Here is a 22,079-nt window from a genome sequence, read left to right on the forward strand (position 1 = left end):
CCTGCAGTGCACGCTGCCGTGATCGCCATTAACGAGGCCATTGACCATCAGATTCCCACTGAAACCTTTCTGGCCATGAAGAACCCCAACGCCATGCTGGTGAATCTCGACGAGACTCTGGCCCCGGTCTATCAGAGCACGCTCCATCAAGCCAAGCAGGACAAGGCAGAAAGCGCCCGGAAGAGGGTAAAACACTCTCTCTTGCTCTCTTGATTCAGCCTGCCGATCTTTTGAGCCCAAGGTGTAACGGCTCTTGTAGCCCTGGGACCCCACGGTGCTGTTTTGCGGTGCCTGGAACTGGGTGGGGGACAGCCAGGCTTCAGCTGAACGCTACGGCCTGGTGGGTGAATGGAGCCTTGGGATCGGGAGGTTTATCACCTTCAGTTCTGTATTGGGGGGGGGGGCACTGCTCAAATAGCGGGTGGCAATTGTGGCTAGGGGAGCTTTTGTATAACTTTGTGTTGTGTCCCAACTGTGCCCTTTTCTGGATTGTGAGGCCCTGCACTCGGTCACTCGTACCCTGGTCCTCTCCCCTTGGGATGGTTGCTCTATGTGGGGCGACCCTTGAAGAATGTTCAGGAGCTACGATGGGCTCAAGAACGCAACGGGGCGGATGGTTTTGGAGGCCGCTCAGGTGGCAGGTGATGCGAGCCGTGCTGGCTGCTGATCTGCTCCCGGGTCCAGTTCAAGGTGTTGGTCATCCCCTTTAAAGTCCTCTGTGGGTCCAGGATATCGGAGGGGCTGTTTTTCCTCAGTGGATCGGCCCGCCCCACTTGTGCCGGAAGAAGTGGCCTGTTGAAAATTGGGCTAATAATTTGGTCTCTGGTTGATGCCATATTTCAATCACTTCTCATTTATTCCTTCAAAAACTTTTCAGTTTATAATTTCTTGCAGGTTGTTTGCAAACTTAATTACCTTATAGTGATGCTTTACTACCTGCTATTATTTATTAGAAGAAAGCGCTGCTGGATCTCTGTGTAGCCTTAAGGCCTTTGCAACTCCTGTCTCTGGGGATCCAGTGCAGTGACCGTTGGCATCATCGATGTTCTGGTGGAAAGTTTTCAGCTTGAGGATATCTCTGAGCTCCTAAACGGTGCCCATTTGCCTCTAGGTTGCCTCCGAGGATGCAGGAAGGGAACGAGATGTGTATGAAGAGCTACTGACTCAAGCAGAGATTCAGGGCAACGTCAACCAAGTTAATAGTAAGAATTTATTCTAGTACATCTTTTGCTGCCTTCAAGCACCTCCAAGGAGCAGCAAATTATTCCATATTCCCAGGCCTACTTGACTGAAATGCTCTATTCGTAGTTCTCTTCCTCTTCTAAAGTTGAGATTAGACATTTAGCTGGAAGGAAGCAGCACAGCTGGAAGACTTCGGGTAGTTAAATGCTTCCAGGCTCCCCTGGGAGATACGTGCAGCTCCTGCCCTTCAAGCGTTCCAGGGGTCCCTTAAGGCCTGCCTCAATTCCTGGGCCATCTCTGGGACCCCTCTGGAGCTGCTATTAGTTTTGGGAATCTGTTTCCTTTTTTTTTTTTTTAAAGATACTATAAACCACCACGGATCCTTTTGGAGTCCAGCAACCTTATTTATGTAATAAAAGAGTGGTGAAAAGCTTAGGCCTTCTGTTGTTTTTAGACAAAATGGAAATGGAAAAACAGTAGTTTTTCTCCAAGCTTGGAGAGATGGGAAATCCCAAATATTTTTCTTGTAAAGTACATCTAAACTCACTCAATTGTATTAATGTCCGATATGTGCCAAGAATTCCAAATAGTTGGGCAATATTCTAGGATTGGCCTGATGTATGTTTTGTGAGCTCTAGTGAGCAATACAGTATTTCCACAAAAAAGCCATTCATAAAATTAAAGTCAAAACTTTTAGTGCCTTTTTAGCAATGCTAAAAAATAGTGAATTTTAGAAGAAAAATCATTAAAGGTCCTTAACAAAATGAGGTCAGAATCACTTAGTTTATACTTTACATTCTGGTTTTGTTTTCCTATAGGTAAAATTGAATATTTCTTAACTGAAATTTGAAGTTGCCAGTTTGAAGACTGTTTAAAAATGTGTTCGATACCATTTTGCAAATCCTTTTAGCAGTGGGGTTAGCTGGATGTCTGGATCTCAGCCTTCCTTGCTTCAAGCAGGCTACATCTCTCCATATTGGCAGTTGCGACTTACCAATAAACTTCAGGCATTTTTTTGTCTTACCTTTGGGAGTAGTATATGACTCAAAGCAGGCAGCCAATACCGTAGAACCTCTGGTCCTGAACACTTCTGACCATGACCAAATCGAGTTCCGACTAAAAAATTCACATTTTTTTTCACAGCTGATTTCCCCTTCTGTACCTTTTTATTTTTTATTTTGGAAGCACCAAATTTCCAAAATTAGGTTCAGGTCACGAGCAAATCAGGTTGCAACTAAAGTTATAGAATGTGGGAGGAGTTTGAATTGTTCCACAAACAATGCACAGTGACTCAGGCAATTTTGCATCACTTGAAGAGAAGCTATTAAACCATACAATGAAACAAACAAAACATTAAAAAGTTATTATAATTATGTAGTTATTTACCAGGGACATCTAAATTATATTAAAGTAACCAAAATATCTTTACACTTCCCAAGGCATGTTAACTTTTGAGCACCTGTAATGTTTGGAAATTGAACAAATCTGACACACCCTACGTGGGGCACAATATTCTGCTCCCGAATAAACCAATCTGAGTGCAGCTATTTGCAGGTGTCCATTGCTGAACCCCAGCTAGTGCTGCACAATTTTGTGCAGTGGTCCTCATCAAGTGTTCTTTGTAGGGAAATGTCTTGTGCAGAGGAACTGCCCACAACTCTCTTGTGATTGAATCAGTTTCCTTTGAAATATACATTAAGCTCTCTGCCTGCTGATCTGTTCACGAAGATAGATGGAAGCATGTTGGATTAGGTTGTAGCCTGCATTTACGAAAATAGTATATATAACCCCTTGCTTTGGAGCAGAAAACCTTATACCATTCTGGGCAATGGCTGTGCAAACTTCTCAGAGCCCTCCAGTGATGGAGAACTCCCAGCTTCTGAAGGCAACTTCCATTCCCCTGGTTAACGGTTCTGTTAGGAAGTGAGGACATCTTCAGTTACTGTCTCTCAAAGGGTTTATATTGGGTGCCTGAAGCCCAGTCATCTGCAGAGCCAACTTCCTGGCCTTTGTATCAGCTATGCATAAGTTGAAGAGAAGGGAGGCAGGAACCAGACCTTGCGGTGGGCCATTGGTTAGTATTTTAGGACTACTAATATCCTCTCCCATAGCCACAGAAAAAGCTCTGCCAGCAAACGTTGTTATCAGCAAGTCATGTAATTTAGGCATGTTATTACTTGTATTAACTTCTATAGCAATCGGTGCCTCCATACTTTTATCATATGCTGCACTTAGACCGATAAAGGCAGCAAAGGTTTTGTTTCGCCTGTTATCCTGCTTCTATACAGATTGTTAATGAAAGCCCTTGATGAGTGCAATTTCGAGTGGAGCGAAATCCGATGAAATCTGAGCAGCTTCCAACCTTGGCTGGTTTCTTTCTGATAGGCAGCTGGGAACCACGCTAGGTGTTCTTGCATGTGAGCCTTGGGCTGCAGGGACCTGTGGATGTGCTCGTGCAGCTCTCGGACGTGGAATGAAAACTTGTTTCCATTTTTTTTTTTAAGTTGCAACGGATACAGGGGGAAACCTGATTGGGTTCCATGTAGATTTCCTTTCTCTCCAGCACGTTCAGCTTTAGCCAATATTGATCTGGCTCTGGACCAGGGAGATGCAGCTGCCTTGTATAGAGTTTTGTCCTCGGCTGCCCTGGGCCTCCGGGCGCTGCATCCTGAAAACGGCGACTGGTACTTCAAGCAGCTTCTTCGGGAGAAACAAGAGAAGCAAAAGGTACGAGGGAGAAGTACGTCACAGCTCTCGGTTCTCCTTGAGCTGCTGCTGTGGGAAAGTCCACAACGTTGGCATGCAGACTGGGCTACGCGGCTGATCGCTACTGGCAGTGGGTTGACTGCGGTGGTGCCCACAGCAGGGCGCTTACTTTTTCCCGAGGTGCCTCTGCACTGAGAGCACCAGAAAAAGTCCCTGCTTCCTCTTAAGCCGATTTCTTTCCTGATGGGTGAAAAGGAAACCGGAGTAGTGGTGAAATTCTGAAGGGCTGAAGATGCTGCTTCACTCTTTGTTCGCAGCTTCTCATTTGGTTCTAGTTCAGAGGCAATTAGGCAGAGCCTCTCAACCTGTCAAAGGCCATGAAGAAAGTCTTCTGTTTCATTTTCAGGATGGCAGAGGTGGACCCCTGCAAAAGGAGGAGCTGCAGGCCGGCATCCATCAGGCCAACGCTGCAGCAAAGCAGTACCATCAGAGTAAGTCCTTGAGGCTGAGCTCAGCATTAAGGAAGCCCCATCTAGGACAAGGGTAGATACGTTTGGGCCCAGAGGGCAGCTTTTGTCATTTGCCGGGACAGGTCGGAGTCCTTACTTTTCAAGTATGTTCGGGCTAATTTAGAGCTTCTTACATTTTTCCCTTCAAAATACTGGGAAATCAGACCAGTAGTTGTGTTGGAAGGTGTTCTGATTCCCATAAAACCACTTTAAGGGCACACGTCTGGGTGTCTGAGGTGGACCCATTTTTGAGTTAGGCAGAAAACTGTCCCACTGTCCAGTGCCCTACAAGTCCATGCAGTCCCTACATTCGTTCTTTTCTTAGTTGTAACCAGAACAACAATCCTGCCCAAATCAGGGATTAAGGGATGGCACAAACCACTTTTAAAGCATTCTGTTGCATCCCTCTGAGTGGGCAAATATCAGCCACTCTTCATCTGTGCAGGGCTGGATAAAGAGATTGAAGGTGGTGGTTTCTCAACGGCAGATACTCGGAGAGAAAATAGGCTATTTTGATCCATTTCATGCTGCCTTCACAATAGCTACAGGGTTGCAAAACCATGTATGAAACTACTATTTCCAGGTCCATATGCACGTTCTGGATTAAGATGCTTGCAGGGAGGGGATGAATTATTTCCCTGGATAGTTCAGTGACACGCAGGCCACATTTATAAAATGCTAGCCAGAGAAAAGAACAAGAAGAAATGCAAAGTGCTTCCACTGCTGGAATCTATAGAAACAAAAACGCAGGTGATCATGTAAGGATCTGCACTTGAGACCTGTAGTCCATGTTTGTCTTAGTACTGGAAAACAACTTGATAAATATTTGCAACATATGCAAGAGCAGTCCTTGAAGAAAACACTGAAAATTTAGAGCAGCAAGAGGCCCTTCCTTCATGGCCTGATGAGGAAGATCATTCGGAGCTCGGAGTAAGTTTATTTCAGAGTAAGCAGATCATATAAGAGAAGGAAAAACCATCCAGCCCAGTGGATGAGAATAACCACCAGAAGCACGAGATGAAGAAGATCATCTCCAGTGATGGAGTCCAGAAATAGATTTTTTTGTCTGAAATAAAACAACGAAATCCAACACCATCTTCAGTGCACATCATGACCATGAAAATAAACACAAACTTCACCCTCCACACATTGAAGCAAAAAACCCCAACACCGCACCAATATTACACCGTACAGTAGAATTCAACAGAGCTACTGCCCTGAGATAGAAGCTGTTTTTCAGCCTATTTCAAGCCGCCTTGTTTTTATTATTATCCTGGACCGTCTGCCAGATGGTAATAGTTCAAAAAAAGGGGCGGGGGGATGCCCAGGATGAGATGGATCTTTGAGGGTGTTTTGAACTTTCTTAAGGCAGCGGGAGCTCTAAAGCTCTTCCAAGGCGGGGAGTGGGATAGAAATGGTGGGTCTTGCTTCTTTTTGCTCTGCTCCCTGCCCCTCACATGTCATGGGTTGGAGCATGGAGGAGCATGGCAACAGCCTGGGGCAACACGAACCAGGGCCGGGGTGTTCGCTGCTCCTGAGGCTGTTCCCTCCGTTTTGTCCCACCAGAGCTGGCAGCTGTGGAACAGATCAACATGGCCATCCGTAACGGCCTTTCTGAGAAAACGGTGGTGGAGTTGATGAATCCTGAGGCTCAGCTGCCTCCAGTTTATCCTTTTGCCGCTGAGTTGTACCAGAAAGAACTGGCCACCCTACAGCAACAGAGTCCAGATGTAAGTAAATGGCTCAGGTTCTGAAGTTCACCCATAAACTCACCTTCCATGCATCGACCAGCATTGCGGATGGAGGAGTTGCATGTTTTCATCCAAGTTTATCTGGTGTGCCCACATGATGAGAAGTCAACACGCCTCTGTGGTTGGCTGCCTGCCTTTCCAGGGACTCCTGCAAAAGTCTCTTCCTGAGACCTTGAGACACCCTGGTCAACCAGGGAGCACGCTTATTACCGCAGTGGTTGGTGTGCTGGAGACACGCCTTCCCCCTTCGCTCAACGCGGCCAGAATCGCTGGGTGGGGAGAGGGGCTTCAACATCCCTTACCAGCGATTGGGTTTTCTGCCCTCACCCTCCTCCCGTCTCTTTCATCTGCACTGCCACTCTTGGAGGTGGGGGGCAAAGATGGCTGCAAAGGCCCAAAGCCTGCAGACTCCCCAGAGCAAGCATGGGCAGGAATGAACTCTTGACTGTGATCCAGGCACAGCTGCCACTGGGCACTCGGTGATGGTCACTGAGCAGCAGGAGAATCGGCCAGAAGCCGGGAGCCCCACTTCAGACCCAGTGTGCTGTCCTCCCCCACCCCCGAGTAAGGAAGGTGTAGGTTTAGCCTTCCTTGCACGCATCCCCTCCGCCTGCCCTCTGGGAGAATCCTGAGGCTGCTCCTGGGCAGATGCCCCTGAGATTCTGCTGCCAGCAGAGCCAGGAGCCTTGGGGCCTCTGTTCTGGCAAGGCCCCCAGCCAAGCCAGGGGGGCCAAGAGAGAGGAGGGGAGCGGGGTCTGCAGCACAGCTTTCAAGGGGTGTAGATGTGACAGGATTGCCCACTTAGTGTTTTTTCTCCCCATTTCTCCTCTCGTGAAAAAGGGAACTAAAATTAATGAAAGAGTTGCTAAACCGATCTAATGTGAGAGAGAATTGTGTTTACTACACTATAACAAGGGTGGCCTTCATACGTCCTCTCTGTTTTCAGGGTAAACTCACGCACCCGGAGCTGTCGGTGGCTGTGGAAATGCTCTCCTCAGTGGCCCTGATCAACCGAGCCCTGGACTCGGGGGACAAGAGCACGGTTTGGAAGCAGCTGAGCAGTTCTGTCATAGGCCTAACCAATGTGGAGGATGAAAACTCCCAGAGGTCAGTTCCTGCTGGGTGATCACGTTATCACCGGAGTAGGGATACTAGTAGGAGGAAGAGTGGTAGGAGTGGATGGGAGCAGAGTCTCTGCTGTAGACGGGAACCGTCTTGTGCTGAGGGAGCGAGCCACGGAAGGGACCCCCCGGAGCAGGAGGCTGCCAGGAGCCCAGCAGGAGCAGAAGAGGCCGGAGGGAAGCCCGGGGCAGCCAGGAGACATTAGGAGGAGGCTCCGAGTGGCTCCTCCCGGACTCCCAAGAGGGTGGAAGGGCGGCCAGGGTCTCTTATGGGAGCTGCTCTCACGAAAGTAGGCTTGGAGCCCTCCTGTGGCGCCTGGGTCCTGCTCAATTTACTTTGGGAGGCCGACAGCTGCAACGTCTGGGAGATCGGTTGCTGGTATGAAAAATGTGTGAATGGAATAATGATCCATAAGAGAGACAGGCAGGCAGCACTAGGGTTTTTTTTTAATTTATTTATCTACATATGATGTCATGTGGATTTATGGTAATTTACCAAAAATGAGCATAAAATCCTTATCCAACCCTAACCCAGGATTAGTTCGGTTCTTAAAAGCATCTTTAATAAAAGCCATAGAGAAAAATCTCCACCTTGTCTTCTTTGCAAAATGGGTGCCTTATGCGGTGGGAAATTTTGCCGCCTGCCCTCCCTCTTCTGATCTCACATCTCAGCCTCCCAGTTGGGAACCGGCCTAGGACCAGTCCTGCTTCAAGCGCACAATCCTGCAAAGGGATTTCTAGCATGAAACTAGTTATACTCTGAATTGGGAAGCAGCTGATCCTTTCCATCTTCCTCCTGGGGCATATTCTGCACCAACTGCCACTCCCGAGGAGTCTTCAAAGGCAGCCCCATGTAGAGCCCACCGGAGGAGGGGATTAAGGGAGGGGATGAGCACACAGGTAACTGTCCTCAAGGCCTCTGGGTGCCTCCCACACAGTTCTAACTGCTGCACTGTTCTTCCGTGGCTGGCCAAGGTTGCCTTGGGTTCTTGGGGCTGATCTGGAAGCCTCCAAAAGGCTGCAGTCCGACCCTACCCAGCCCAGCTGCTTTTTGCGGTCCCAGCCAGACATCCTGGCTTGTCCTGCCACTCCTGTTTCCCGCCATGTTTCAGCCTTTGAGAGGAATAATCCCCAAGGTCAGCCTTCTGTTTAACGCACCTGTCTAGTCAGTGCCTCAGCCTCCAACTATGGCTGCCTAAGCTGTGGGTTCCAGCTGGCCCTCCTGGTTATATCTGGCCTCTGGCTTCCCTCCGAGATCAGTTGGTTCACCCGTCTCTTTTTCTCCCTCTTCTCTTCCCCTGGGAGCCTTCACGGCTCTAGTCCCTCCGCATAAGAACCTTCTTCTTCGCATCATCCAAACCCATTCAGGCACCCTACATTTACCAGATGATGGTAAGACCGAATCGGATCCCTTGACTTTTCCCTCGGTGTTTTGAGAATACTGAGATATTTGGGGCAATCCACATTCCTTCTCAGGGCCTTGAGCTCAGGCACAAACTGGTTCTGAGTGTCTCTGTTCTTCATCAAGCTGTCATTTTTCTCCTCCCAGTTTCCCACCACATATTGACACATGTTTATGGTCCGTTTGTTCATCCCTTTCATGCCCCCTCCCCCCAGCCTTTGATGGCAGGATGTCGGTTGGAAGCGATTTAGGGGGAAAAGCCCTCTGGGGATACGAGACAGCAAGTCTGACACAACATGGGGAAGCTAGTAACACGCTAGTGGCAGTTTTTTTGGGGTACTTTTGCTCTTTTTGTCACTGAGAGCCAGTGCAAAGGCTGACATGCCCTTTTCCTATTGCAAAATATCATGAAGTTGCACCCCTGGGGTTTGGGTGATTGCCAGGGAGTTTTGGCATTGAGATCCTATGGGCATTACTTGCAAGAGGTTTAAAGCGATAAGCCACTCCTGGACTAGGAAGGTAAACGTCCTTTTCCCAGGCATAACTATTTTGCGATTGAGTGTTTATATTGTCTTTTCATATCTTCAGTTGTGCTTCTTGCAGTCTCAGCTGGTATTTTGGCTTAAACAGGTACATGGATGAGTTGTTCAAGCTGAAGGCTGAGATGCAGAGTGAAGGAACTGAGTTCCTGACGTGGAATGACATCCAGTCATGTGTGGACCATGTGAATATTGTGGTACATGAAGAGCACGAGAGTAAGTGTCCATTCACTCCGATTAGGGGACGGTGGGGAAAGTTGGGCTTCCACTGAGTCGCAGCATCCAGGAGTGGCAACCGTGTCATAAAGACATTGGCTGTAGGAGCTGGAGAGCCCCCCTTGAACGCATCTTCTCAAGATGGTTTCCCCGTAAAATCCAGCAGGGACCTTCTTGAGCGGCTGTAGGTGAATTAGCCTCAGTTCTAGGGGTGACCTCAGCAGACACAATTCAGAACTGAAAGTGGACTCTCTGAGTCGGTTTCTCATTTTTCTCAGGATGGTTTTTCATCCAGCTTGATGATATTGGCACTTGGAAGTTAAGATTCCATAGCTGTAGGCCCAGTTACAGTACTTTGCTTTTTAAGAAGGACTATACCCCTTAGCAAGATGTGGCACATTTTTTTAGTGTTTCTGCACCATGCAACGCCATAAATTGTCTTTTTTAGTTAAATGTCATGCTAAACACAGCTACTATATAATACTTATTAAATGGTTAGTGGCTTAATGTTGTGTATTGTAACTACAGTTACATTTCACAAAAATACAGTATGTGTTATATGTATGTGCTGCCTGTGAATCCACCTAGATTTTGCAGTTGTTTGCAGAAGTGTGGCCCAGCTGGGGACATGTTGGACAAAGACAGGCAGCCTTTTTCTTCTTTTTTCTTTTTCTTCTTTTGAGAAGTTAGCCTTTGCTGTGTGTGGAGAAACCGACTGAGCAGGGTATCCCGAGTGGCCACCCTGTTCCTGTTCCCATTCGTGACCATTCTCCTCCAGGTCATGAGGCTCATTTGATACCAGTGCAGTTCATTGCCCTAAAAACAGGGTGAGCAATGATCTATTGTCGCTGTCCAAAATTTCGGACCAGACTCTTTTCCATCTCCGTTCCAAACTGAACCAGCAGAGCAATAAAGCACAATCTGGCCACAATTGCTCCACTTCTTTGGCTGTAAACGAGGAGGATCGATGCAGGAGGCATCCTGCCAACAGACAGGTGGCTTACATTTGCCCATGGCAGGATAGTGGGGCTTCCCTTTCAGTCCCTAGGCCCTTATTCTTTCCCAGCTTGCTTCCGTGGGGCTCGTAATAACACGGGGAACAAAGGGGAGCTTAAGCTCTGGAGGGATCCTCAGTCATCCAGGTCCTGGTGGTCCCAAAGGGGCTTTTTCAGGAGGCAACTGAACTTTCTAGGTTTTTTTAAAGACATTTCGCTTCTCATCCAAGAAGCTTCTTCAGTTCTGACTGGATGGTGGGGAATGGAAGGATTTATACTCCTTGTAGACAGCTGGCCCTTTGCCTCCTTTTAGAGGGTGATTGAAGCACTTGGAGGTTGATTGGAGCACAAGTACAGGTCAAAATAGGCAAGGAATTAGTAAGGGAATAGCTTTCCACCCTGGATGTGTACAAATCATTGGACCAGATGATTTATATCCCAGGGTTCTGAAGGAGCCGGCAGGAGTCCTCTTTCAAAGCTCTGCAACACAGGGGACTGAAAAGAGGTGATGTACCAATGTAGAGGGAAAGTGAATCCAGGAAATTATAATCCAGTCAGCTTCACATCTGTTAAAATCCTGGAAAAGATTATTAATAAGCAGCAGATTTGTGAGCATCTAGAAATGAACAACTAGAAGAAACAACATGGGTTTGTTAAAAACAGATAATGCCAGACAAACCTTATATCCTTATTTGATAAGATAACTGAATTAGTAGACCGACAAAATGCTGTGGATACAGTATACTTGGCCTTCAGGAAGCCATTTGACAAAGTAGACCACAGGCTACTTCTTGGTAAGATAGAACAATGCGGGGTAGACAGCCTCGCCACCACCACCAGATGGATTTGCAATTGTCTGACCAACTGCACCCAGTGTGTAGTCCTCAATGGAACTACATCTGCGTAGAGGGAAGCATGCAGTCAAGTTCCTCCAGGTTCTGTTTTAGTCCCGGTATTCTTCAATAGCGGACCGAATCCCGTAAACAATCTAGGCAATAAGGGGATACAAGGGGAACTCTGATTTGCAGATGACACCAAGCTGGAGGGAATTGCTAATACTTTGGAAGATGGACTCAAGATTCAGCAGGATCTTAGACTTGACCATGCACCCTATCCAAGAAGATGCAGTTCAGTGGCAAGAAAAGTCAGGTCCTGTACCTAGGCAGGTACAGAATAGGTGGTACTTGGCTCAACAGTAAGAGGGATCCAGGAGTCCTAGTGGACCACCACTTAAATATTATCCAGTGGTTTGCTGCAGCTGCCAAAACCAATGCAGTTCTGGGCTACATCAACAAGAAGTAATCATACTGCTTTATAACACGCTAGTGAGGGCACACTCGGAATATGCATCCTGTTCTGGTTGCCATGATGCAAAAAAGATGCTGAGACCCTAGAAAGTGGCAATAGCAGCCAAGTTGACAAAGGGTTTGGAGGCTAAAACATAGGATGCTTGAGCAGGGGGTTGGACTAGAAGACCTCTCGGGTCCCTTCCAGCCTTATGATTCTATATTCTGTTCCTCAACTCAGACTTTAGTCACACATCCTGTGGCCTCTCTTGCACAGTTGTAGCTAAAATATCTTCAGAAAATTTCTAGAAGGTATTTTAGAAGGGACAACATAGTGATTTGCTTTTTAGGTGGGCCAATACATAACCCCTTAGCTCCTTAAATATCAGTAACCCCGGGATAAATCTGTGTTAATAGTCTTCCTTTTCCTAAGGAAGAGGAAGGAGAATGTGAAAGTTTTAAATATTTGATTAATTAAACAGCCTCAGGGTAGACGCACCATTTGAGGACAAGGAACGGAAGGTGGTAGCAGGTGCTGCATTGTGCCCCCCGCATAAACCTGTTGGGATTCTGCCTTTCTCTGACATTTGTTCCAGGGATTTTAGCCATCGGACTCATAAATGAGGCTTTGGATGAAGGAGATGCCAGAAAGACCTTGCAGGCCTTGCAGACCCCCGCAGCAAAACTGGAAGGAGTAACCCCCAAAGTAGCACAGCATTATCAGGATGTGCTGCTCCGTGCAAAGAGGGAGAAAGCCCAGGTGAGAGAATGGTGGCAGCAGAACAAGTCCTCGTCCTTTGACTGGGAAGTCCTTTGTCAGGCTTTACCGCTGTTTTATTCATTCAAGTTAAGTCTACTGTAATTTACATCTAATCTGTTGAGCAACTTCCAGATTACATACATCCCTGCGCAGGTTTCTTTACTATACATGCATTCCTTGACTTACGGCAATTGGCACAGGAATTCCCATTGCTAAGCAGTGCGGTCCTAGATTGCATCAGCATTGCTTAGGGATGGAAATGCGCTGCAATCCCACTTCTTGGGCGGAAAAAAAGGTCCCCGCTAGACAGAAAATGGGCATCCACCGTCAGGAGAATCTAGGACGACTCGCCACAGCCATCTCGCTGCGGCCACTTGCCAAGGGACAATTCCATGTGGGATACCTCAGTGCATTAAATATGACCTGCCACCGTTTCTTTGATGTTACTTTCATTTTGTCCATGTCCACAAAAATGGAAATAAGGTTGAAGAAACAGCGGTCGATAACTCCCCACTGAGCCATCCCGTGTGGGATTGTCCTGTGGCCAGTTATCCATTGCGCCAAAAGGACAGGTGAGAAGTCAAAGCAAATGGGTGTCCCTCTGCAGGACGGACGCTCCTGTGGAAGAGAGAGAAGAAGGTGCACTGCTAGATGGGAGGGAAATGGTCTTTTGGGGGTGCTTCCCTTTGCCCTATTGGGGAGGGCGGCTGCTCACAAGGTAACCAAATGGGGCAGCTCCCTCTGATCTTTCAGGGGGAGAAATTGGGAGGGGTGTGTGTGTGTGTGTTGTAGTTCGCTGGCAGCAGGTGCAGACGGCTGAGGTCTCGGAGAGAGAGGATGTGGCCTGCGTGTGATGCAGGGATGGGTCCAGGACCATCAGGGAGTGGAGTGCTGCATTCGGAGATTGTGGAGGCTGGCAGCAGTGAGGAGGAGGACCCCGAGGAGCCTGTGCCCAGTTTGCATGCGCGCAGGGCTGCTCGGAGGAAAGAGCAGCTGCAGCAGCACGGGCGACTCGGGAGCAAGGCTGCAAAGTAATGGTCCCTCCCTTAAGAGATAAAAGCCAGCTGAGAAACCAGAGTTCTTTGCAGGAAGCAAAGAAGTTTTTGCACTCAAGCCTTGTGGATGTTTGGAGTATCTTGGTTGGTGTTTGGAGACTGTTTGTGTTTGAAATATTTCTTAGTACCTTTATCTAGTATTCTTGGCAGCCTTGCACCACCTTGGCAAGACTCGTTCTTATCAGAGACAATTTGAAACAACCTTTTAACTGTGAAGGAACAGAATTCGTAAAGAATCATTAAAAGGTTTTGCTGTTACCTCCATTTTGTGTTTGTTTCCTTGGAGCAAGGTTTGGGTCAGAACCGTGTGTGTGTTTGAGGATAGGTTGTAATTGGTGTCTACGTGATTTGGGTCAGCCTCGATCATCCCCCCCCCCCCGCCCCGGCCTTTCTGTAGCCACTGGAGCTCTCTGCCCTTCCCCGCTTCTCTGGCCTGGGCCCGTGACCGGCTCTTGGAGGCTCAGGCCAGTTGCTTGTGGTGCCAGGAGCCTTTGTTGTTCTAACTGAAACCTCAGACTGCGAGGGAAGCAAGAGCGACAATGGTTTCTGCCTTGTGTTGGGCTCCACGGGTCAGCCAGGATGACCTTTCCTTTCTCTTTCAGGAGACCCGGGATGAGACGGCCGTCCTGTGGCTGGATGAAATTCAGGGAGGTGTCCATCAGTGCAACAAAGATACGGAGGAAGCCCAAAGATGTAGGTCTGCCTCCCCGCTTTCAGCAGCTTTGCTGAACCCCACTCCTGGCTGAGGCGGGCTGCTTTAGGGGACAGGAGAGTTGAGGCTTGTTCGATCGCTGCCCCTGGAACTGGGAAGGGACTCCCAGAGGAGGTCTAGTCAAGGGGTTTTTCTTTTCCTTCCTCGGCAGTTCTACCCAGAGCCAAGGCAAGGCCCGTGTCTCACCACAGCAATAACCCTGTGAGGTAGATCAGACTTGGGAGCATAGACTGCCTCATAGAGCCCCCACCCCTCCCCCCTGGTTCTTTGGCTGAGTGATGGCCTGGGCTGGTTTTGGCCATAGCCTCCCTCTCCACCCCCCACCCCCCACCCCCCAAAAAGAGAGAACCACCTCAGAGAGACTGCCCTTAGCTGACAAGCGCCTGGTGAAACTGGTGAAAGAGCAAAAAGTGGCAAGTGGGGTAAGAATGAGAGGAGGGATGTCCCAGCCTAGGAAAGGGGGGCAGAGGGGCAAGTAGTTGGGCACCAGGTTGTGTGTGCTGCTCCTGACAGGCTTTGCTTGGGGTGGAGAAGGGCCTCCGAGGGGAAAATAGGGCCTCCGAGTGCAGGGCTTTGTGGGGACTGACTCCAAGGGGTCCTGGGTTTAGGCCTAAGGCTGCACTCCAGTAACAGCATCCCTGTAGGGGATGACCAGGCCGAGCCGGAGGGATCAGTCATGAGGCCCTGAGCATCGTCCACAAGAGGCCTAAGTCCAGGTCGCCTGGGATACTTTTCTTCGCTCCTGCTCATTTCCCTTGACTGTTAGTAGCTGGCAATAAACCTTTATACTCCGTTGAATTGCCTGAATCTCCTGGAGATTTCCCCAGCGCTTGGCAAGACCTGGGCATAGGCCCCATGACATGGAATGGAGAACGTTTTTGAAATGGTGAATGAATTTCAAGTCGAACGTCACACGTTCCATGAAACATATTCACAGAAAAGCTTCTTTTTCCTTTTTCTTCATCCAAGTTTCCCTAGGAATTTTGGCCATTAATGAGGCAGTGGACCAGGGTGATGTTGCAAGGACTCTCAGCTTCCTGCGTTCGGCTGACGTTGGACTGTATGGGGTGACCCCCGAATGTGCCGAGGCGTATCTTCAGGAACTGACGGCAACAAAAAATGCGAAGCTAGCGTCTGGTAAGAGCACCCTGTTTTGTGACCTGGGGATGGGCTGGTGGCACACAAGTGAGGAGTTGTTTGCAGGTCAGTGTTCAGCCAAATTAACCCCAGACTGCCTTTTTCCTTTATTAAATTGCCCTCTTGCGTTCCTCCAGGAGTTTTGAGGCAGGACACTTAAGCACTTTCTCCTTCAGTCTTTTCCCCGAGAAGCAAATCAGTCACCCTGTGGAATAGACCAGGGGCCTCCAACCTTGGCAACTTGAAGACTTGTAGACTTCAACTTCAACTTAGCAACAAAAAATTTGGGCTCCACTGTGTTCCATTTACTTGAATGTCTATCCTCTGTTTGAAAACCTCCAATGAAAGTCTGTAGAGATTCTCACTCATCCAGGTCCTGGTTGTCCCAAAGGTGCTTTTTTTCAGCAGGCAACTGGGCTTTCCTGTTTTTTTCTTCGAAAACATTTCACTTCTCATCCAAGAAGCTTCTTCAGCTCTGACTGGATAGTGGAGAATGGAAAGATTTATACTCCTTGCAGACAGCTGGTTATTTGCATCCTTTGTGAGGGCCGTTGAGGCCACCTGGAGATTTATCTGTGTCCTCACTCACCACCTGAGTGGTGCAAATGGGTGTGGAGCCTTCTTGGAACTGTGAAAAGGACTTTGTGGTAGACTGGAGATAGTCGATCCCGTATCCCTCTGTTGAGAGAGGGCTGTTCAATTTGGACATGGATGGCCTCTTCGACCCCACTTTCAAACCAGAGACTGCTGTCTTCAAAAGAGTGGCCCACTCTGTATCTGCTTATTTTGTTTTTCTTACCTAGGTGTAGAGTGTTGCATTTGTTGCTGTTAAATTTTTATTTCTGCCAGCTGTTTTAGCCTCAGTCTTTTTGAATTTTCTCCCTCTCTTCCCAGGTATTAATTACTTCTCCTAATTTAGCCTTGTCTGCAAATTTGGTTCCCTGTGCATGTGAAAAGAAAAAAAATTATTCTGCCAAGCTCTCTTTCGTTTGGCAGCACATTGGAGCTGTGTTGTAACTCAACCCCAGTAAGGTTTTCCGTTCCTTTCAGGAAACAACAACAGTAATTGGGTGAAACACTGGGTGAAAGGGGGCTACCATTTCTACCACAACCTCCAGAGCCAGGATGGAGACTGGGAGGAGCCCCAGGGATTTGTGCAGAACAGCCTCCATCTCTCTCGGGAGGAGATCCAGGTAGGAGGAGGCCCTCCGGTTTTCGGCAGCCTTCCTGGGCCAAGATCGGTTGGGTACCAATGAATGAGGGAGTCAGTTGGGAATTATTTGTTGCCGGGCCCAATTATCCTAATGTCAGAACCATTTCAGCTTGCACAAATGCATTTGGTCCTAAACAGAAGTGTCCAGCATATAAGAGAGTACTTGATTATAAGCACCATTTTAGTATGGGATAAATGTAGCAGAGTAAGTAAGTCCAAACTTACTGCATCCTGCTTCAATGTTGAATATTTATGTCCACAAAGATGAACGTATGGACAATTAGGTTAGCGAAGTGATACTTCTTTCAAGATGTTATTAAAATGTTACTAAAACCTTAAAATATGAATAAGAAATTGGTTGTATGGTTAAATAAATGTATAGTTCAAACTGAATAATTGATATGTAGCAGTGGGAAAAACAAAGGGACATAAATGTTACATTTATTGAAGAAATTGGTACATGATTTTTTTTCCCATTTCACAGTAGTGTTGATTGCCAAAATAGATCATTCCACCTGCCTGTCCTTTGGTGATTTGGGGACAAGACACCGAGTGGATGCTAATCCCTAAGTTTGAAATTAGCAAGCCCTTGCGCCAAGTCCGATTCTATATGCTGTTGGTGGCAAAAGGGGTCTTTGTTCCTCTGTTATACAGCACCTGCTTTGTGCTTCTTTCCCGACAACCACAGGGCGCCATCTCGGCAGTTACGGCGGCATACAACCGGGAGCAGCTCTGGTTGGCCAATGAGAACCTGATCACCAAGCTACAGGCTTGCTGCCGAGGCTACCTAGTTCGCCAGGAGTTCAGGGCCAGGATGCATTTCTTGAAAAAACAAGTCCCTGCCATCACCTGCATCCAGGTATGGAGATCCGTATCAGATGAGCCCCATGGGTTATCCACAGCATCGGCTGGTCCCCTTTGGAACATCCTCCCTCCCAGGACAAGATCTGCCCCGCTGGTCTCCTTCCTTGGGAGCCTAAGTGCCTGGCTCTGCCAGTTGGCCTGGGGGGTCAAAGGGGAATTCCCCACTGGAGGCGGATGCTGGACTGATGGCAGGTCCCGCTCTCTCCCGCCTCACTCTCTGCTCTCCACCCGTCTGTGTCCATCTTTTGTTTACCACGTGGATGCTTGCTTTCTTTTGTTTTCGTTTATTTTATTGCTCCGTTATTTTACTTCTGTTTATACTTCTCGTTTCTTCCTTTTTATCGTGGAAGTGGCCTAGGGGTAAGATAAGCAGCAAATAAATTTAATAAATAAACAAATATTATATCGTTCCAGTGGCCACACTGCTTGATGAGATGTCATGTATACATGAAGAACCTAGGCAAATTCTGTTGTGAAACCAACAAAGGGAGTTCTCCCAGCGGAGCCAACGGTCCTTTGCCAGAAGGCCGAGCTCTAGCCTGGCCGATGACACGTCCTCAGACTGTCCGTAGGCTACTGAAGCTCCTCTTCTTGAGCCCTTTCACTAAGTGAAACAAAGCCTCTCAGGGCAACAGCTTTTGAGCCAAGGTCCCCTCAATGGGCTCACATGCAGAACACCCCCAAAGTCTGTGACCCATCACTCACGTGGCATTGAAATGAGGGAACTTTTATAAAACATTTTGTAACAAAAATTACCACGAAACATTTTGTGACATAATATAAAATGCCATAAAACACTTCCGGATGTTTGTCTGCACTATGCCGTTCAGCATGGGCTATGTTCAGGGCAGATACTTTTCTGAATATCTCCCTGAATTTTAACGAATTTTTTAAATGAAGGCAGTATACATTAGAAGGATGACCCCGTGTGTGTGTGTGTGTGTCTGTCTGTCTGTCTGTCTGAAGGCTTGTCTAGAAAGGACTGAAAGGGACATTGGGGAGAGTCTAACCTGAACGCCAAGCCAGGTAGGAAACTCCAACTGCTACGGCAGCCCTCGCAGATGCCCATCCAACCTTCACTGAAACTCATGGGCGAAAGGAAGCCCACCACCTTATATGGGAGCCTGTGCCCTTGTGGAACAGCTTTTCCAGGAGGACACGTGGAACTCTGCCGTCTTGAATTTAAGCCCATTGGTTTCTAGAGCAACTCTCAAGCAGTCTGCTCTGTCTTTCATCCTTCAGATACTCCCCACAGAAGTATCTTCTCCAGGATAAATCTAGCCACTGCTTGCAACATTTCCTTCCAAGCTCTTTATCATCTGGACTGCTGTCCTCTGTACCCCCAAATTTATCAGAGGTATTCTTGCTGAAATGTGGTGTCTAGAACAGGATGTAATATGTATTCCGGTCAAAACAAAATAGAAAGGGACTACGATTTCTCTTGATGCTCGCTCTATACTTCTGATGGTGTAGCCTAGGATCGCCTTTGTCTTGTTTTAAAGATGCTCCAAACTTTTGCTCATTTTCAGCTTCTGATTCACTAAGATATCCAGATCCTTTTTGCATATATTGCTGCCTAATATAATTGCTCCCCCCACCATCCAATACTTATGCCTGATTTGATCTGACCAAACTGAGTAATGTGGCTGTTGAAACCGCCCAAATCTGCAAATTTTCTAATAGAATCCCACGTCTATATGTCATAGTGAAGCAGGGAGAATAAAGAGCATTGATGGTTTTAAACTTGTTTTTGAGAAACTGAGAATACCGTGGACAAGCAAGGAAATAAATACATGAATCATTGAGTAAACCCAGCCATAAGTCTCACTTGAGGCACAAACGATCAGGCTCAGATTGCCTGTTTTGGGCACACAAAGACCTGCTTCTAATACTGGGAAGGGGAGAAGGAAGGTGATGACCAGCGAATGGATGGACTCCGTTACATTGACGAGGGATAGATTGTCATGGAGAAACTCGTATCTGTGTCTGAGTCAGCACTGTGTCTGATGGCACATAATAATCACTATGGAATCACTGTTGATATGATCTAAAGCTTTTGACAAAGTTTTTCTTGTTTGTTTTTCAAATATTGAAGTACCTTTTTTCTTTCGGGGGAGTTCTTGCCCCACTTATATTCCATGTCAGGCATTTAAACTCCTTATTTATTTTATAAACTTGGAAAAGGCTACACTTGCAGCATCCAACATAGTAATCTCTTTTTCAAGCCCCTGTTGTGTTTGTTGCATAGCTCCATTTGATCCATTTGCTTTGCCTCTCACACCTTTTGGACAGAGTTAACTCAAACTACTGCTTGAAGGTTAAAATTGCTCCTTCCAGTTAATCCCAACAAAATGGAATCTTTTTTGGTTTAAGCTTGGCAGTCAAAAAAGTATATTCTTTTTGCTTATGTAGTATTCTAGTATATATCTCCTTGAGTAAAATTATATCTATTTTTAACTTGGTTTTAAAATATTGTTGCAAAACTTGATCTCTTTGCTTTTTTCCAGAAAAAGCGCACACATACCTTTTTGTATGTTTCTTAATTTGTATATCTTATATCAATTCTGTACACCTTGTCCACTTCTGCCTCCATATCTTCTTACCACTTCAAACATTTTGATAATGTTTTAGCCAGTATCTCTCTGTTGAATTTACCAACAAAGAAATAAAGGGAGCCATACCATCTTTGTCGATAAATATAAATTCAACACAAAAAATAGTTTGTTGCAAAAGCGACTGCCTGCGAAGGCTCCAGGATTGGGGCTGAAAGGCAAAAGCGGAAGCAGTAGGCTCCATCCCATAACTGGGTAGACCAGATTGCCCTGATAGACCAGTCCCACTTTTGGTGGGCGGGGGGACACACTCTGTCTGATATCAGGTTGTTCTGGAATTGTTGCCAATCTCAGACAAAATTCCTTATCTCTTAGTTGCCGCAACACTACATTATCTTAAGTCTTTTTCCATCTCTTGCCTTCATGTTTCTATCTCAGTATTTAAAATGTCTACTTTTTCCTTAATTTAACTCCTCCAATTGATTTACAGATTTGGTTTACAGATTCAATTTTTTGTTTGTTTTTTTCTTCAAAATTACAAATCTTTCTTTTTCTCTTCAAGAATAATCAAGTCTCTGTTGATAATTTCACTCACTGATGAGGTCTAGTTATTCCGCTAGTTGGAAGGACTCTGTAGCTGTCACAGTATTTGCATCCAAATGTGCTTCAAAAACTGGGACTTTGATTGAGCCAAGTGTCCTTCATAGAGGCTCTGCCTGAGGATAACCGCTTGATATTTCTCCTTTGGCTTCTGGCTCTACATCTGCAGTTGCCCTCAGGTTGTCTCATGTGATTTCCTCACAGGGAGAAGCCTTCTGGACCATACATGGCGATCCTTTGCTTCTCCTTCATCGGAGAAGCTGATCCGACCGAGCTCACCAACCTATCGCCAGTCTCCACCACAGTGTTGTTTCCAATCATCAGAGGCACATCGAATCACACACACACACACCCCCCGTGAAGTTTTGAATTACATTCTTTTTAACAATATGTCTTATGTCTGTCTTGGACAGAGGCAGGATAGCTCATTAGCAGGACAGCAGATGGGATGAGAGGATGAGCACTCAGCTGGTTTAGTTTGAGGACACAAATTGTGGATCGATCCAGTAGATCATTGATGTGGGAGGGGTTCATGCTAGATCATCTGGGGCGCTTGGGAACTCTTAACACTTTATTCTGTTTTAGTCTCAGTGGCGTGGCTACAAGCAGCGCAAAGCATACCAAGATCGTTTGAAGTATCTGCAGACTCACACAGGAGAAGCAGTGAAGGTAACTCTTTCTGGCCAAGTCATGGAACAGAACGTCTCAGTCTCTTCAGATAAACCCAAGAGTTAAAGCTTCTGTGGTGCTTTCTCTCTCCTGGGTTAGTGATGTTTGGGGCTTCGGCCTTGTTCCGATCTGCCTTGAGAGGATCTGTAAGGACCTGCCTCAGCTGGTTCCTCAGGAAAGCAAAACTCTTCACACCACTGAATTGAATCAAAAGAACTTTTACTGAGAGAAAGTGGTTGCGGTAAAGTCAGGTGGAATCCCAAGGTCCCGCAGAAAGCAATCCTTCCCCAAACCCAACCTCCCTGACCAGTCCACCAGAAGCCAGTGTGATGCCGCAAGGATGTTTAGAGAACTCTGAGGTGCTAGACAGATAATGGTTCACTCTCAGGCACAACAGCCTTGAAACCAGGCTGGAACTGGCTGGGAGGGAGTCTGTGAAGACAATCCCCTTCCTTAATTCCCAAGCGTACAGCAGAAGCGAAAGCATGGAAGAAATGTCAGCCGCCTCCCTCCCCTCCAACAGAATGGCAGGACACAATGGTAGACCAGACAGGATTAGATGCAGATCTTAAGCCTCTGTGTTTTGTTTGGTGATAGAAAACAAGCACATTTGTGGTCAATTGAAACAAGTTTAGCATCTTGCATGCTCATAATTGATCAAATGTTTAAGATTATTGGTCATAAATTAAATGAGAGAAGGTTGGTTAAAAAATATGAAATATAAATAAGTATGTTTATAATTACTTGCAAAAGTAAAGTGAGCAGAAGTACTACAATTTAATTGGGTTTTTTAAGGTCATCCTGGAGGGC

At 46.9% G+C, this 22,079-nt stretch overlaps 1 protein-coding gene across 1 annotated transcript in view; it reads left to right on the top strand.

Annotated features, from left to right (window-relative positions):
* IQGAP1 (IQ motif containing GTPase activating protein 1) overlaps positions 1-22,079 on the top strand; it is a 66,893-nt gene that overhangs the window by 24,380 nt on the left and 20,434 nt on the right. The window contains exons 8-20 of the mRNA XM_026709440.2: positions 8-186; positions 1,112-1,202; positions 3,746-3,909; positions 4,295-4,379; positions 5,964-6,127; positions 7,095-7,255; positions 9,302-9,426; positions 12,304-12,467; positions 14,125-14,215; positions 15,204-15,371; positions 16,422-16,564; positions 17,273-17,443; positions 21,186-21,269. Coding sequence (XP_026565225.1) covers positions 8-186; positions 1,112-1,202; positions 3,746-3,909; positions 4,295-4,379; positions 5,964-6,127; positions 7,095-7,255; positions 9,302-9,426; positions 12,304-12,467; positions 14,125-14,215; positions 15,204-15,371; positions 16,422-16,564; positions 17,273-17,443; positions 21,186-21,269 — 1,790 coding nt within the window. The remainder of the gene's footprint in view (positions 1-7; positions 187-1,111; positions 1,203-3,745; positions 3,910-4,294; positions 4,380-5,963; positions 6,128-7,094; positions 7,256-9,301; positions 9,427-12,303; positions 12,468-14,124; positions 14,216-15,203; positions 15,372-16,421; positions 16,565-17,272; positions 17,444-21,185; positions 21,270-22,079) is intronic.

This window comes from Pseudonaja textilis, chromosome 13 (assembly GCF_049901715.1).
Source record: "Pseudonaja textilis isolate UNSWEBS1 chromosome 13, rPseTex1.2, whole genome shotgun sequence".
Classification (NCBI taxonomy): domain Eukaryota; kingdom Metazoa; phylum Chordata; class Lepidosauria; order Squamata; family Elapidae; genus Pseudonaja; species Pseudonaja textilis.